This window comes from Eubalaena glacialis, chromosome 2 (genome assembly GCF_028564815.1).
Source record: "Eubalaena glacialis isolate mEubGla1 chromosome 2, mEubGla1.1.hap2.+ XY, whole genome shotgun sequence".
NCBI classification, from domain to species: Eukaryota; Metazoa; Chordata; class Mammalia; order Artiodactyla; family Balaenidae; genus Eubalaena; species Eubalaena glacialis.
In genome coordinates this window covers 100,541,332-100,560,155 of record NC_083717.1, presented here as the reverse complement: position 1 = coordinate 100,560,155, position 18,824 = coordinate 100,541,332, and the positions used below count along the sequence as shown (strand labels likewise).

At 36.4% G+C, this 18,824-nt stretch overlaps 1 protein-coding gene across 3 annotated transcripts in view; it reads right to left on the bottom strand.

The window, feature by feature from the left end:
* Positions 1-18,824, bottom strand: part of GABPB1 (GA binding protein transcription factor subunit beta 1) — a 65,760-nt gene that overhangs the window by 26,280 nt on the left and 20,656 nt on the right. For all 3 annotated transcript variants that reach the window (XM_061182145.1, XM_061182147.1, XM_061182146.1), the window contains exon 2: positions 2,778-2,885. In XM_061182145.1, coding sequence (XP_061038128.1) covers positions 2,778-2,885 — 108 coding nt within the window. The remainder of the gene's footprint in view (positions 1-2,777; positions 2,886-18,824) is intronic.

Here is an 18,824-nt window from a genome sequence, read left to right as displayed (position 1 = left end):
CAGTAACCACTAGTTTGTTTTCTGTAACTGTGAGTCCAGTTTCTGCTTTGCTATACACATTTGTTTATTTTTTAGATTCCACAAATAAGTGGTATCATACAGTATTTGTCTTTCTCTGACTTATTTCATTAGGCATAATACTCTCCAGATCCATCCACATTGCTGCAAATGGCAGAATTTCATTCTTTTTTGTGGCTGAGTAATAGTCCACTGTACATATACATACCACATCTTCTTTATCCATTTGCCTGTTGACGGACACTTGGGTTGCTTTCATATCTTGACTATTGTAAACAGTACTGCTATGAACATTGGGGTGCACGTATCTCTTCGAATTAAAGAGTTTTCATTTTTTCCAGATATATACCCTGGAGTGGAATTGCTAGATCATATGGTAGTTCTATTTTTAGTTCTTTGTGGAACCTCCACACTGTTTTCCATAGTGGCTGCACCAATTTACATTCCCACCAACAGTGCACGAGGATTCCCTTTTCTCCATATCCTTGCCAACATTCATTTGTAGACTTTTTGATGATAGCCATTCTGACAGGTGTGAGGTGATATCTCATTGGTATTTTGAAGGCTCTTTTTATCTTGATGTACTACAGGATCACTATGATGAGTCTAGATATAGATTATTTTTATTGATCCTGCTGGAGATTTTCTGGGCTACTTGAATCTGTGAGCTGCCATCTTTCATCAGCCTTGGAAAAGCTAAACCATTACCTTTTAAAATTATTTCATCCCTATTTTCACTCTCCTTGTGGATTTATGATTAGATATATGTTAGACTTTCTCATACACTAGCCTTCATGGCTCCTGACATCTTTTAAATTTTTTTGTTTTTCTCTGTACCACATTCTGAATGATTTTTTTTTGTTTTTCAGTTTACTAATTTTCTCTTCAGCTATTCCTAATCTGCTATTAAAATCTTATCTAAAGTCCTTATAGGTCTGCTTATGTTGTCAGTTGTTCCAGTGGCTTATTGTCCAAGCTGCCTTGTGTCCTTGTGTGTTCAGATTTTGTTGGTTTTTTTTTTCGTTTGGCCGCACCACGCAGCATGAGAGATCTTAATTACCCGACCACAGATCAAACCCACACCCTCTGCAGTGGAAGCACGGAGTCTTAACCACTGGACTGCCAGGGAAGTCCCAGTGTTCAGTTATTTTTGACTGTTCATTTTCCTTGGAATTTCATTTGTGGATATGAAGCCTGGGATGAAGGCAGGTTCCTCCAAAAAGGATATTCATTTGCTTGTGTCAGGAACCAAGGGTAACCTCTAGTCCAAAGATAATTTTAAATTCATTCTTCAGTTCAGAGTTTTGCAGAATACATAAGTATTTAGGAGTTAAGGCCACAAATGTGTGCAAAGGATGGCTTTTGACTCCAAATTCTCATCAACAAAATTTTTCCTCTCTCCATTTGGTACCTTAGTTCAAGCCAGTTCATTTGCCTTGCAGTACCCTAACAACAGGGGCAGGGGCAGGATCAGGTAGGAGGAGGGAGGGGGTATTTCTGGTTTACCCTTACAACGAAGGTACATCTCTTTAGGATTCCAGTATTATGGGGAAAGGATCTCTAGGAGACTTCCCTCTATGAGCAGTCTCAGGTCTTTATCTTAAGTAACCTATGCCGGGGAAGTAGAAAACCAACTGGCAAATTTACTGAGTTAGCAAATGTTCTAAGGGTGAGATTTCTCTGGGTTATGGCCTTTGCTTAGTTTTTCAGGTTGATAATCCCTTACTTTCTTTCTAACTCATCAGTGCCCTTAAGATTTTTTTTTAAATATACTCAGTCAAAAAATCTTTATCTTTTAAAGACAGATGCTGAAATCTATGGATGAAACAAAATGGTTCCTGAAATTTACTCTAAAATAATACTAAACAAAGAAAGTAAATGGGGTTATAGAGGAAATAAGATTCATTTGATTTGATAATTTTTGAAGGGTATACAGGGGTTGATTTATGTTTGAAATTTTCCATAATAAAAAAAATTGTTTTGAATGAAAAATTAAAAAGAACATGGAACAAGTAAGCTAAAAACAACAAAATCAAAACTCTGGAATTTTTAGTTGTTACTAGTGGGAGAGTTAATCCAGATTCCTAACCCTCCGTATTCCCAAGAATATCCCTTTTGATTTACCTGCAGAATTAAATAGAGTTATGGTTTCTGTCTTCTTCACAATTGCCTTCTATAATTACTAAGAACTCCTTCCCATTCCTTTCTTCCTTCTGGGTGATGTTTGCAATCGTTTTACAAGTATCAATTGAAATGCAAACATTTTTCCTTTTTTAGAATCAATTATAACATTAACACCAAATTTGTTTTTTCTGAATTATAAATTCTACCTGTGCTATTTATAAGGCCTTTAAATTAAATCCCAAGCAGCTACATTTTACATTCATCCTACATTACTGAACTCCGTAATTTAAAGAAAAACCCACGTGTGGACAGAATATTTGGATAAGGTTGTCTAATATAAAAAAAATTATATGAACCATTCTCTTTAAAAGCAAGCTATAATTCTAAAATTGCCAACAAATTTGCAAAAAAATTAAATTTTCACCACTTATAAACACAATACTGACTAAACTTTTAACTGGAAAAACTCAAAAATGAGAGGAAGAAGAAGAAGGAGAAGAAGGAGGAGGAGGGTGGGGAGGAGGAGGAGGAGGAGGGGGGGGAGGAGGGGGAGGAGGAGGAGGAGGAGGAGGAGGCGGAGGAGGAGGAGAAAACAAAAAACAAAAAAACCCCACAACATTAAAATCATTCTTTACCCAGTCTGTAGTAAAAGGAGCTCCATTAGCCATCAAAATACGAACTTCGTCATCTTGACCTGCTCGAGCCGCTTCTAAAAGCTTCTTTCCCAAATCTACCAGGGACATCTAAACAAAACATAGATGAATTTAACATCTCCATTTATACATTATGACATAACTTCTTTCCCTTCTATCTTTACTAATAAGTCAGTTCTCAATTAGACCTTCAAAAAGTTGTGATATAGTTCCTCTGAAACTACAGATCATACAAAAGCAATTTTTATTTGAATTTTGGGAACAGATTTTTCTTTCTTATCAAATTTTTAGCTAGGATAATAAAATTAATTTGAATTCTCCAAACATAGCTGGTAAAAAATAGAAGAGGTAAGTGGCAAAGAAAGCTTGTCTAAAATTTAAAACTAGCAACAAACTGTTTTCACTGGAGGAGTTGCAGCAATAAAGTTTTCTCACAAATGTAAATAGAAATAAGGTAAATATATTATCCTTTTTAAGTGGTACAAAATTTAAAATAAATCTACCATAACTTCTTTTAGCAACAGTGAATGTGCTCAGAATTTGAAAATAAGTATTTTCAACCCTCGTACAGGCAATGTGCATAGTAAGTTCTTTCAGAAAAAGGCACAATTCAGGGCTTCCCTTGTGGTGCAGTGGTTAAGAATCCACCTGCCAATGCAGGGGACATGGGTTCGAGCCCTGGTCCAGGAAGACCCCACGTGCCGCAGAGCAACTAAGCCCATGCACCACAACTACTGAGCCTGCGCTCTAGAGCCCGCAAGCCACAACTACTGAGCCTGCGTGCTACAACTATTGAAGCCTGCGCGCTGAGAGCCCGTGCTCCGCAACAAGAGAAGCCACCACAATGAGAAGCCCATGCACCGCAATGAAGACCCAATGCAGACAAATAAATAAATAAAATTAATTTATTAAAAAAAAGGGCACAATTCACATTCAATGAAAATAATGAAGAGAGTCTAACAGTATTATCAATAGAGTATGTGTCTCACTAAGAACCTATAAAGTAAGTATGCCCCACATCCTGAATACAAGATATCTGAAAATGTCACAGCCTAGGATGGGGGTGTGTGTGTGCATGTGTGTGTATGTGTGTTTGTGTCATCTTGAATAAGAAATATTGAAATATGTGTTAGGGAAAGATCATGTCAGGAGTACACAGGGGAAGAAAGATATTTGAAAGTATCAGAAATGCTCAAATTCAAAAGATGACACTTCTAGAAGAAGAAAGTTCCCAAATCCAGAAAGACTATTCAATGATGTTATATGTATCTGGAGGAAAGGCAAACAGGTAGAATTTGAAGGTTGTGGGGATGGGAAGATATGGAACCCCTGAAATTTACACAAGAAAAAATGTGCCTGGGGTATGAATTTGTCTCAAAAAGTGAATACTCTTTGAGTTGAGGGGAAATAAATTATAAGAGAGGAATGTCAGGTTGATTAGTATATCCCAATCTGGTATGAACAAGAATTACTCAGGAAAGAGGGGAAAGGAGTATGTGTGTGAGAAGAATGTTGACAGAGCTTGGAGAGGTTATTTATACCAGAAAGGAACAGAATGCATCACATAATTAGAGGTGTTAGGAAATCTAAAAGGGTTGATTAAACGTTGATTAAAAAATGTCCCCAAAAGAACACAAGTTTGTGCTTAAATTATTGTATTTTTTAGTAGATTTCATAACACAGAAATAACCAAACATAAAAAGAGTGACCAGGAGCAGATGTTAATACTAGGAGGCTCACACATGATTAGGTGAGATGTACATGTCCAAAACAGGCATTTGTCACCAGACAGTAAAGAATTTTTTATAGTTGTTCTCTTTGTAAGAATAGAAATAATTCATAATATATCCTATGGTGAAGAATAAGAAAAACAACCACATGCACTTGTGGGTTTTATGTGGGGGGTCTTTTATGCCTTTTTGTGACATTCACAACGTTTTCACCCTTGAATGTCTGATTTCCTTTCCTTTTTCCTCCCATTCTCTCATTCATACGTTGGTGGAGTCACTAGAACCCCAAATATTCCTTAATCCCACTAAAAGCACTAAAATCAAGAGATTACTGTTCTTCAATGAAGGATTTTTCCTAGGGAATATGTACCAGCTGGATATGAATTAATAGCATATTCAATAGGCAAAGAATCTGAAATAATAATGTCCTACTAAAGGCAGGATAAGGTAAAAAAAAACTGATCTCTCTTCTACAGAAATACAGTAAAATCTAAACTGGCCATACTAACAAAGACAGTGTTCTATAGTCTGGATGACCAAAATTTAATATTAACCTGGTTTTACAATGAAGTAAGACTTTCCCCCAAATACACATTTTTAAATATGTCTTACACAGTAATATAAAATCAATCTGCATTCATTCAGCATACATACTGCCAGATGGTTTAAATATCTGGATATCTTTTATGAAGTGGTGGTTTAGGGCTTTTCCTCATTCTTTAGAAATTGGATTGTCTGCCTTTTTCTTAATGATTTGTAAGCATTCTTATATACATTCTGGATATGAGTGCTTCATCAGATATAATATGTATTATAAATATCTCCTTCCAGAACGCTGATTTCTTGACTCCACATCCCATGTTCTTTCCTTGATATCACATACTATCTTGTACAAGTAGATAACTGTCGTCTCATAAAAATACAAATAAAATCATCAAACTAAAATCAAAGATAGCACAAAAATGAATGTAAGAAACACTGAAATATTATTTAAAAGGTCTGATTCGAAAAGAGAAAAAAAAAAAAAACCCACCAAGCACCCAACAGATCAATAGCCAAAGGGCAGACCACACACTTTCTAAAAGAGAAAATAGAAATAATTCACAAGAGTAAATACGTTCAGTATCACTGATGCTCAAAAAATGTGAAGTAAACAATTTTTAAAGTCAATTTGCAATACTTAACAGAAGTTATAAAAAAATGTAACTTTTGTTAAATATTAGCCTAATCCTAATGACCTAATAAATGATCCCAGTTCTGAAGACCTATCCTAAAGGAAAAATGAAAATATACTGAAACGGATAAAAAATATGTATGTGTGTATGTTTTTATAACGTGAACAAACTAAAGGTAGGAAAATAGTTAAATTGTGGAACCTAACAGAATAGGACGCAGTAATTTAAAATAATAGTTTTGAAGTTATATAATAATATTAAAAAGTTATGCCATGTTGAGTGAAAAGATAAGACACAAAACTAATTTTTGAATGTCAAAATATGCATATACAGAACAAAATACTGAAAATATTAACAGTTGTTCGGGTGGTATGATCATGGGAAAATTTGCCTCCATTTCACAAAGTTTCTGTAATATCTTCCAAATTTAAACAACGGGGTTTTTTAAAGGGACAAATTGTGTGACTGTTAACTAAGTAAACGCTGACATTAAAGAAAGTTATATACTAGTGACTTACTAAACAGAAAGAGTGGAAAAAATAAAGAATATGGAGGCTACTAGGGACCTAAAATAGCAAACATATTGATCTGCTTATAAGAACTGCAACAAAACAATGATGCATTTGAACAAATCAACTTCTTACATAATTCTGCAATTTTCTTAACTATTTAAAACATCATATTTAAGGACCTAGGATGCTTAAGTTACTGTGGTTTTGAAATTCCATGAGCAATACAGGTGTGTAGATTAATGTAGCTAGATACTTTTAAATTGGTGGTTCTCAATGGTAGCAGCACTGCCCCCTAGAGGATCCTTTGGATTTGTAGAGAGGCATTTTAGGGATTACTAGGAGGAGGGATGGGATGAATACTTTACCAGCAATTAAAAGGCAAGTGCCAGAGACACTAGAGGTCCAGCAATGCAGGAAACAATCCCGTATGGCAAAGAATCGTCACATGTCTTGTTGACTTTCAAAGGTCCCACTGAATATATCTAAGACTAGAACTTAACTAATATGTAAACAAAACGAATTTTCCCACAGTATTAATGCACCCCAAATTTTCTAGACTGCAACGATGCATCTCTTTGTTTTATTCATAACTTTACTAAGAGTTTTCCACCATTTTGGAAAATCATGTCACCAATGCCAATGCCACTTGGGTATCTGAATCACCAATATGTATTATAATCAGCTTTCACAGCTATCACATTCACAGTGATTCATAGTCATTCTATGTACAGGCACAAGCATTTGACTGCCTCTTGTTTCATCTAGTGTAGTCTGCTCCAGTACTTATATATTGAAATACACATTTTATTATAAACTGCTTTCTTTCTACTTCTCCTTTACATTAAAATTAGGGCATCATAATGATTTTTTGAAATTCTGCAGATAGATAATATTAACTATGATTTTCATTTCAAGTTAGTAAAATGGGCAATACAAAATACTTATTATAAAAGAGAGCAATGGATGTAATAATATTGAAAATCAATGGAAGAAAATACATGTGAGATCAAGTAAGACCAAAATCAAAGATCGTTCTAATTTTCTTGTCAAGAAATTTAGTGAAAGTTAAGATGACAAAAATAGCAAAATGTAGCAATTTCACTCCTGATTCTCACTGGACAGGAACATGCACATCACAGTAGAATAATTCTGACCCTTAGAGGAACTCAATTGAGTTACGACAACAAAATTGACCAAGGGGACCATAGTTCCATGTCCAGCCCTCAGTTTACTTAGTTCGTTACCTCTATATTAAATCCTCAGAGATAAAGTGTTGGATTTACATAAGATCAGTTAAAGGCTTAGCAGAAAAGGTTGCTTTTTTGGTGTGGCAAATAACTTTTCCACAAGCATATGGAGAAGCCTAATTAAATTCAATAAATTTTAATGAATGTTTAAAATACTTACTGAAAATATATTGTGTATGGTACTGAATGCCATTTAGTTTAATACTCCATTCTTCTTGAGAAGAAATCCAAAAAACTCCCACTAATAAATTCCACCTTGAATTTCTTTACTACTTCTAAAAAAGCTTATCATATAACCTGATATAAACCATTTTTAACTCCAATTAAAATGTATTTTAATAAGATCTATAGGGGAACTTCAAGCTGTCTATAAACTTGCTACTTTTGCTCAAAAGTACATGCTGAGAGGGCCATCTAGTGGTAACAGGAATTACTACCAATAATTACATTTGTAAAGTTTAAAGTCTATTTTGTTTTGATTTTCTATAATTCATAGTTCGAAGAGCTATTGTGAGAATTATAGCATCTATTGGACATGAAAACTCTCTCTAAGACTACAAAGTACTAGTTCTATGTGAATTGTTATTAGCACTCAAAAAAAGAATATGAATAAAAACACTTAAAAAATGTAAGCCTACTATAACATACTTAATGATAAACTTTGTCTCACTAAAAATTTTAGAATAGGACTTCCCTGGTGGCGCAGTGGTTAAGAATCTGTCTGCCAACGCAGGGGACACGGGTTCAGTCCCTAGTCCGGGAAGATCCCACAAGCCGCAAAGAAACTAAGCGTATGTGCCACAACTACTGAGCCTGCGCTCTAGAGCCCACGAGCCACAACTACTAAGCCTGCGCGCCACAACTACTGAGCCCACACACTGCACCTACTGAAGCCCGCATGCTCTAGGGCCCCGCGTGCTGCAACTACTGAGCCCACGTGCTGCAACAACTGAAGCCCTCGCACCCTAGAGCCCCCGCGCTGCAACAAGAGAAGCCACTGCAATGAGAAGCCCACATACCACAACAAAAAGTAGCCCCCGCTCGCTGCAACTAGAGAAAGCCCATGGGTAGCAACGAAGACCCAACGCAGCCCCCAAAAAAAAAAAAGTTAGAATAAAATTTGCAATATCACCCCTATGCTCAATGAGTACAATTATAAATCCAATAAAATTCTTCTAAAGTTTTGCATCAAGAAATTTAGCACTGTGTATGCATCTAAAGTTTTTATTTTTTGTATAATTTTTTAAAATTTATTTATTTTATTTATTTATTTTTGACTGCATTGGGTCTTCGTTGCTGCACGCGGGCTTTCTCTAGCTGCAGCGAGTGGGGGCTACTCTTCATTGTGGTGCGTGGGCTTCTCGTTGCGGTGGCTTCTCTTGTTGCGGAGTACGGGCTCTAGGCGCACGGGCTTCAGTAGTTGTGGCACACGGGCTTAGTTGCTCCGCAGCACGTGGGATCTTCCCGGACCAGGGCTTGAACCCGTGTCCGCTGCATTGGCAGGCGGATTCTTAACCACTGAGCCACCAGGGAAGCCCTGCATGTAAAGTTTTTTTAAATGTTCATACTCTTTCACCTAGTAATTCCACTCATATAAATCATAAGAAAACTCTTTGAAATATAAATATATTAATAGCAATGTTATTTAAAATAGGGAAAAACTGAAATGCCCTACTACAAACAATAGTTAAATTAAGATAGATCATAATGGAATGTTGTAGTCTTTTATTTATATTTTTTACTTTTTATTATGGACAATTTTGAGCATACGTAAAAATATACACAACAGTATAATGAAACTCCACATAGCCACCACCTAGCTTAAATATAGATTATGCCCAGCCCATTTCCCACCCACACTCACAACGTTGTAATAGGGGAGAACAAATCTGACTCCATATTGGATCTGTTTCTTTTACTTTAACCTTTGTATTCTATTGCTTTTGCTACTAGTTAAGAATGTTGTCTATAGCCTGAAATGTACAGGATAGCCCATTCTCAAGGCTCTGACCTTTAAAGGTATAACACTTTCCATTCACACAGAGATATAAAATTGCAGAACAGATACTAGCATTTGTCTTATTGGAGGTTTACAGGAGCATCATGACCTGACCTACATGGACAGATGCAAGAACAAAGGATTCCAACACCAAGAAGTTTGCAACAACCAACCACGCCCCCTCCCCTTTTAGTATAAAAGAAGCCTGAATTCTAACTAGGGTAAGATGGTTCTTTGGGTCACTAGTCCACCATCTTCTCAGTCTGCTGGCTTTCTGAATAAAGTCACTGTTCCTTGCCCCAACAACTAGTCTCTCAATTTACTGCCCTGTTGTGCGGTGAGCAGCACAAGCTCGGACTCAGTAACAACATTGTATCATTTTTTTTTTTTTTGGCTGTGTTGGGTCTTTGTTGCTGTGTGGGCTTTCTCCAGTTGCAGTGAGCGGGGGCTACTCTTCATTGTGGTGCACGGGCTTCTCATTGCGGTGGCTTCTCTTGTTGCAGAGCACGGGCTCTAGGCATGTAGGTTTCAGTAGTTGTGGCTCGCGGGCTCTAGAGCGCAGGCTTAGTAGTTGTGGCGTATGGGCTCAGTTGCTCCATGGCATGTGGGATCTTCCCGGACCAGGGCTCGAACCCGTGTCCCCTGCACTGGCAGGTGGATTCTTAACCACTGTGCCACCAGGGAAGTCCCCATATCATTTTATCTGTAAATATTTCAGTATGTCTGTCCAAAAGATAAAGGTATCTTTTAAACATAATAATATAGTTATCTAAAAATATTATTTACAAAGAATATGTAATAGTATAAGAATCAGGACTCTAATTTGAATATATCATGATCTTAACTACGTAAAAAATGCATAGAAAAATACTTAGAAACAATATACCATGATAATGAAAATTACGGATTTTTTCTCTTTCTTTCTAGTTTTCCCTATTTCTTAAGTTTTCCATAACGTGCAGATATTGCTCATGTAATTAAAAATAAACTTTTAGGCCCTTCTCACCTTCTGAGATGGCCCACACCCTGTTTGTGGAGCGTGTTTCTCCGAAGGCCGCTCTCACTTTCTGAGATGGCCCACACTCTGTCTGTAGAGTGTGTTTCTCTCTAAATAAATCCCCTTCAGGACTTCCTGGAGAGTAGCCCCTGCTCGCCACAACTAGAGAAAGCCTGCGCACAGCAATGAAGACCCAATGCAGCCCCCAAATTAATTAATTAATTTTCAAAATAAATAAATCCACTTTTACCTATCAAATAAACTTTTATTAAAAAGTTTTTCATCAAAATTAGATTACAGATAAGCCTTTAATGTAGAAAATTAGATGTTGAAAGAACATTAATGGTAAAAAGATGTAAAATGGGACTCCAAGTAAAATTAAGCATATTATTAACCATGTGTATGTGTATGAAGATATTCTTGGGCATCAGATTTTACATTCTCATAAGAAAACAACTTCAGTAATAATAAAAGTAGTGCCTGGCATCTTGCTAAGTCTTAATCTGCATCTAACCAAGACAGTTATTGACTCCATTTTGCAAAAGAGGCAAGCGAAAGGTAAAAATTACCAAAGAGCACTGGTTTTGGTCAAAAGATAAGATGCATATTATGACCTCCTTTCAATGTAGAAAACATTGGGAATCTGCTGGGATGTAAAATAGCATGTCCTCCAAGGATTTAAGCTTAGTCTCTCCCTGTGTAATTCCTTTGAAGGGAAAAATCATCATATGAACTCCAATATTATTTGGATTTTTCTCCCATTCCCATTTTGTCTAGTGGAATTTTTCCCATTTTTTAACCTTAAAAATAAAACGACATTTTCAAATATACCTTTAAAAAAATGATCTCCCATTTACTTTTTTTTCAGAAAACCACGAGAAGATATGCTCCACCAAAGCCAGGAGTAAACAAGAAAGAAGAATTAAGGGCTTCAGGAAACAAGGGATCCAATATAAACAGAGTGGAAGAAGACCCCACAGATGATGGTAAAGGGAGACCCCAACATCCTGCAGACTTGGAAAGAAAATCCAGGCTGGAGCCAAAGGACAGAGTTTCCAAGGAAGGAGGTTCCCAAGGAAAAGACATGCTGGTAAATCTCCTAAGAGTAAAACTTTTCTCTTTTTTGAGGTGAGTTAATCATGGATATAAGAAATCTCAGCAAAAGAAAAAGACTAGGCAATTTCTTTTTCAGAGGGAAAAATAACTATACAAGAAAGGAATTGTAATCCCAATATATACATATATGACAGGGGTTAGCAAAGCATAATAGTTCTAGGGCTGTAGTAACCAGTGAAAACTAATGCAAGCAAAATTTTTGGTGTAATTCTATTGAGAGGATAAAGGGCAAGGAAAATATGCATAGAGATTGTTTGGTTTAAAAGAACTAGAACTTCATCTTCATGAGTAGGAAGTCAAAGATATCTAAAATAGAAAAATCAAGAAATAGCATACCCTTGTGATTTAGAAATATGAAGGGAAGTACTAGAGAAAAAAAAATACTAAAACATAAGATAGATGCCTCTGGGAAAGAGGGTTCTGGAATGGGAAGGGATGACACAAGGGACTGCAGGTTTTTTACCATAAGCCTTGTATTTTTTACTTTTTCAACTATGGACATGTACACTTCCATAAAAATAAAATTACAATAATATGTGTTCACTGTATACAAGAAACGTATAGTTCAAAATCAAAGTCATCCCCACGCCTCCTTGTGTTTTTACTCCTCAGAAGTAACCACTATTTAAATGTTTAGTATGTATCCTTCCTGATCTCTTCTATGCATGTTGAAACACACATAGACACAATGCCTGCTTCTTTTTAAACAAACAAACCAAAAAAAACACACACGAAAAGGGAACATATTACATTGTTTTACAGCTTGCTTTTTTTCTTACCAGGGATTTCTAGGCAACTAGAAAAGGAAAGAAAATGGATACTCCCCTAGAGCCCCCAGAAGGAACACAGCCCTGCTGAAATCTTAATTTTAGGTCTCCTGACCTCCAGAACTGTAAAGTAATACATTTGCATTGTTTTAAGGCACTAAGTTTGTGATGATTTGTTACAGCAAACAGGAAACTATTACACTATAGACAGAGGAAACAAATACATGGAGTATGAGTCCATTAATTATTCGATCCCATTTTAAATTTTCATTTTTACAAACAGTGCTGCAACACTACATACATAAAACATGCACTTGTGTTTGCATTTTTATAGAAATTATTCTGAAAATTTAGTTGCTAGATTTTTTAAATCACATTTTAATTGTAACAGACATTGTCAAATTATCTACCAGAAGATTATACCAATTTACACTCCCACTATCAGTGTACAAGAGTGACTGTTTCTCCATAAGGTTCCCCACTCCCCTAAGAACTTGATCCTGGGTCAAGATCTCCTAAAGTCAAGGCCAAGGATCCAGTGAAATCATATTCACAAAGCTTATGAAAAAACTCCCTTCCATAATAACTTTCTTCAGGAATCATGATCTGAGGAAATTTCACTACTACACCAGGAGAGCAAGACTTAAGTACAAGACACAACTCTTTACCATTTTTAAAGCTTCTATTAAAAGGACATTCTTTGCCCCCAGCTGGGAGTCAGGGAGAAAATGCCCTTCTTGGATTCTCCCATGACATTTTTCACCCACTTTACCAGTGAAAGCCTGCTCAAAACCCTGTGTGTTCTCATTTGACCCACTAACTCACCAATTATTAAATGACAATAATTCCTGACATTTATAAAACAGACAGCCTAAGAATTTTACAGATATTAACTCATTCAATCTCACATAATATAAAGTAGGAATTATTATCATCATGATTTTACAGATGAGGAAACCAAGGCACAGAAGGTTACACTGCCCAAGGTCAGCCTGCTAGTGGGGATCTGAACCAAGGCAATCTGGCTCCAGAGTGCAGACTCACAGTCACTATGCTCTACCCCTGGTCTGAACCTCCTAGTAACCATAGGCCAGATGTCCCCACTGAATGCAGGCACTACCAGTGCTACTCCCTGGCCTAAACACTAACCACTATCTCTACCCACCTAATTTTATTTCACATTGAACATAGAGGTAAAACAACAAAACTCGCCACCAAATTATACTCTGATTTGCATTGGTCACCAAATAGTTCATGTTTATGTGTCTTATCTAAATTACAAAATGCCTGGAGGCTAGGATGGTAGCTAATGTGTCTTTCCACAGGATTCCTTTCCTTTTCCCCTTAAATACTGGCAGTTCCTCACTGTTTCATTTTTCAGCCCTTTTTTCCTTTCTCTACATTCTCTCCTCTAGCAGATTTTACCTTTCTTAGCCATGGTTACCTGATGACTTCCAACTCTATCTTCAGTCCAAGCCTCTCTCCAGAGCACTAGACCCAAGTATTCACCTGCATAGACACCTCCACCTGTACATCCCAAGGCACTTCAAAATTCAAATTGTCCAAGTACTGGCTTGTTCCCTAGGGTCAGAAACTTTGGAGTCGTTTTTGACTCCTCCTCCTTCCACAACCCCCTCAATTCCAAACAATCATCAAGACCTGCCACTTTTACTCCCTAAATCTCAAATCCTCTACCTCTTTCCATTGATACAGAGTAGGCCTTCAATAAATATTTGTTGACTGGATTTTCTCCTCTGCCACAATCCTTGCCCATGCTTCCAACCTTTCTCTCTTAGAGCACATCTAAACTAGTGTCTATGCCTCAGTCTTGCCTTCCTCTAATTTATTCTCCACTCTGTTACCAAACTTCTTAATCATTCTTAAAGAGAAATCATGTCCCTCCTCAGTTAACTCAGATAAAGTCAAACTCTTCGCCATGAGATTCAAGGCCTTTCACATTTGGCATCTGCAGCTGTTGCCCCCCACTCACACTGAGTTCTATACTCCAGACAATATGTTGCACTAGGCTCTTTTTCTCATCTTTGGGCATCTATACACAACATTCCCTCTGCCAAAAACAGTGTTCTTCTCTCCATACCCACTTTGCCATATTTATTCCTACTTGTTTTTCAGAGTTCAGTTTATCTCCTCGGAGAAGCCTTTCCTGATGGCCCCCAAATTAACTCAATTATCTTTCCTGTGTGTTCTTCTAGCATCCTAAGTTTATCTCTATCATGGCATTTATCAAACCACATTAAATGTGCCCATTTACTTGGCTACAACTTGTCACTGCGCCTGGGCTATGGTGCCTGGTAAATGCTCATTAAGTATTCTTTCACTGAATAAATAAACAATGTTTGGGCACTGTAGAAACTGCAGAAATACTTGGGATAACTGATAAAGTCACAACATTTGACTTTTAAAATGTAAATCAGGCTGAGAGCTTCACAAATTCTAGAAAACAGCAGAATCAATAGAATGCTCAATGAATTCCTATCAACCTTGTAACTAAATTCCTCATAACTGAATGAGGCTGGAACTTGCCTGGATAGTCTCCTTTTACTGGCAGCAACTCAAATTGACAGATTTGATCCAAAATAATCTGAGGTCAATTCTATGTTTGCTGAGTCAAAGGAGAAAATTGTGAACATAATCAGTAAGTATGGATAATGGCTTCGTCTGGGACCCTCAGAATCACTCTTGGACCTGCCAAGTTAGTAATCTGGACAGCAAGCCAGAACTTATCTAACAACCAGGAGAGTGAAGCAAGATCAGCTCAGGGCCACTCTCAATGACAGTGGATCAAATCAGTACCAAACTGAGTTCAAAGGTTTCAACTCAGTATGTTCTAGAACTGAACCGTCCAATACAGCAGCCACTAGCCATATGAGGCTACTGAGCATTGAAATGTGGTTAGTCCAAACATAAAATATCTCATTAATAATTTTTATACTGATTACATGTTGAAATATTTTGGATATATGGGGTTAAATAAAATATATTAAAATTAATTTCACCTGTTTTTATTTTTAAAATAAATTTTACTTTATTAAAATTTTATTAAAATTTATTTTAAATAAATTTTTGTGGCTATAAAAAGCTTTAAATTAAACATGTGGCTCACATTATATTTCTATTGGACAGAGCTGTTCTAGAACCACCAGTCAAAAATTCTTACAGGCACCTACCTTAGAATTTGCAAAAAGTTGCAACATTTTAAAGTAAGATATGGGGCAGGGGTATGCTGTGGGGAATGAGAGAAATAAGTAAGGACATTAAGATGCACAAACTTCTAGTTACAAAATAAATGAGTTATGGGTATGAAATAGACAGTGGGGAATATAGTCAATAATAATGTAGTATATTTGTATGGTGATAGATGGTAACTTGACTTACTGTAGTGATCATTTTTAATATATAGAAATATCAAATCGTTATGTTGTGCACCAAGAAGCTACCACAGTGTTGTAGGTCAATTATACTTCAAAAACAAACAAACTCATAGAAAAAGAGATCAGATCTGTGGTTACCAGAGGCAGGGGGTGGGGGGAGAGGGAATTCGATGAAGGCAGTCAGAAGGTACAAACTTCCAGTTAAAAGGTAAATAAGTACTAGGGATGTAATGTACAACATGACATTAATGTTGTACAACATTCATGTTGTACAATGTTAATGTAATGTACAACACTATGTTAACATGGGTTAATATAATTAACACCGCTATATGTTATATATCAATATAAAAGGTTTTTTTTGAATTTTTGAATCTTATTTTATTTTTTCATACAGCAGGTTCTTATTAGTTATCCATTTTATACATATTAGTGTATATATGTCAATCCCAATCTCCCAATTCATTACACCACCACCACCCATCCCCCCACTTTCCCCCCTTGGTGTCCATATGTTTGTTCTCTACAACTGTGTCTCTATTTCTGCCCTGCAAACTGGTTCATCTGTACCATTTTTCTAGGTTCCACATATATGCGTTAATATACGATATTTGTTTTTCTCTCTCTGACTTACTTCACTCTGTATGACAGACTCTAGGTCCATCCAGGTCTCTACAAATGACCCAATTTCGTTCCTTTTTATGGCTGAGTAATATTCCACTGTATATATTTAACCATGTCTTCTTTATCCATTCGTCTATCGATGGGCATTTAGGTTGCTTCCATGACCTGGCTATTGTAAACAGTGCTGCAATGAACATTGGGGTGCATGTGTCTTTTTGAATTACGGTTTTCTCTGGGTATATGCCCAGTAGTGGGATTGCTGGGTCATATGGTAATTCTATTTTTAGTTTTTTAAGGAACCTCCATACTGTTCTCCATAGTGGCTATACCAATTTACATTCCCACCAACAGTGCCAGAGGGTCCCCTATTCTCCACACCCTCTCCAGCATTTGTTGTTTGTAGATTATCTGATGATGCCCATTCTAACTGGTATGAGGTGATACCTCACTATAGTTTTGATTTGCATTTCTCTAATAGTGATGTTGAGCAGCTTTTCATGTGCTTCTTGGCCATTGGTATGTCTTCTTTGGAGAAATGTCTATTTAGGTCTTCTGCCCATTTTTGGATTGGGTTGTTTGTTTCTTTAATATTGAGCTGCATGAGCTGTTTATATATTTTGGAGATTAATCCTTTGTCCATTGCTTCATTTGTAAATATTTTTTCCCATTCTGAGCATTGTCTTTTCGTCTTGTTTGTAGTTTCCTTTGCTTTGCAAAAGCTTTCACGTTTCATTAGGTCCCATTTGTTTATTTTTGTTTTTATTTCCATTACTCTAGGTGGTGGATCAAAAAAGATCTTGCTGTGATTTATGTCAAAGAGTGTTCTTCCTATGTTTTCCTCTAAGAGTTTTATAGTGTCCAGTCTTACATTTAGATCTCTAATCCATTTTGAGTTTATTTTTGTGTATGGTGTTAGGAAGTGTTCTAATTTCATTCTTTTATGTGTAGCTGTCCAGTTTTCCCAGCATCGCTTATTGAAGAAACTGTCGTTTCTCCATTGTATATCCTTGCCTCCTTTGTCATAGACTAGTTGACCATTGCATGGGTTTATCTTTGGGCTTTCTATCCTGTTCTATTGATATATATTTCTGTTTTTGTGCCAGTACCATATTGTCTTGACTACTGTTGCTTTGTAGTATAGTCTGAAGTCGGGGAGCCTGATTCCTCCAGCTCCGTTTTTTTCCTTCAAGACTGCTTTGGCTATTCGGAGTCTTTTGTGTCTCCATACAAATTTTAAGATTTTTTGTTCTAGTTCTGTAAAAAGTGCCATTGGTAATTTGATAGGGATTGCATTGAATCTGTTTTTAAGTTTTTAAGGGAATAAATCCTAAGAGTTCTCATCACAAGATTTTGTAACTATATAAGATGATGGATGTTCACTAAATTTACTGTGGTAATCATTTCATGATGTATATAAGTCAAATCATTATGCTGTATACCTTTAATTTCTACAATGCTGTATGTCAACTATATCTCAATAAAACCAGAAGAAATAAATACGTATATAAATATATATATGTTCAAATATATATATATATGTGTGTGTGTGTATATATATATATATATATATATATGGCATTCTTTTAGAAAAACTGCATCTGATGAATTTTCCCTGTTATGATACTGGATAGACTTTCCCTCTAAAAACTATAGGAGGATATAGCCTTTGCCCTTGTAAGACTTCACAAACTGATTTGGGGATGAAGGCATCCATAGATTCTACTAAATTCTCTTCATCTTTGCAACCCACTGTCCCTTTACTCCATTCAACTACTAGTCTCTTTTAAATCACATGTATTCACCCCAGGAAGAGACTGAGGCTTGAAAGGATTATGAGCAGAGAATGAAGATAAGGCTAGAACTCTATTAGACCTGGACCATTAGATGGTTTTGAATTAATCAGGAAAGCATACCTTACCTGTTTACTATAAAGTGAAACCAACAAACTGATAGATGTTGTAAGTCACAAGAGTGAAACATCAATATCCTGCCCAACAATAAGAATGCATACACTTTGATCTTTTCTCTCCAAGATTTCTCTCATAGTCATCCCTTCCTCTCCACTACCTCTAGTCTTACTCACTGCCTCATACTTTAAACATCACAGTAGCCTCTTAGCTGACCTAACTCTAGTTTCTCCATCCTGCTGCCAGGCAATCCCCTTAAAATACAATTTCATTCAATTTAAACATTTCTATATGAGTCTCTACACAGTACCTACCCTAAAAGAATTCACCATCTAGCAGAGAAGACATACATTTCATGACCCCTTTGTCTAAAATTCTCATCAGTACAATCATTTTGAAGAACAATTCATTGATATCTAGTAAAGTTGAAGAAGCATCTACCCTTTGATCCAGGGATTCCACTGCTAGGAAGCTAGCCTATTTCCTTGTGTACTCTACAATACGCATACAAGGAGAGGAACATGTATAAGAACGTCTATAGAAACATTATTTGTAATAGAAAA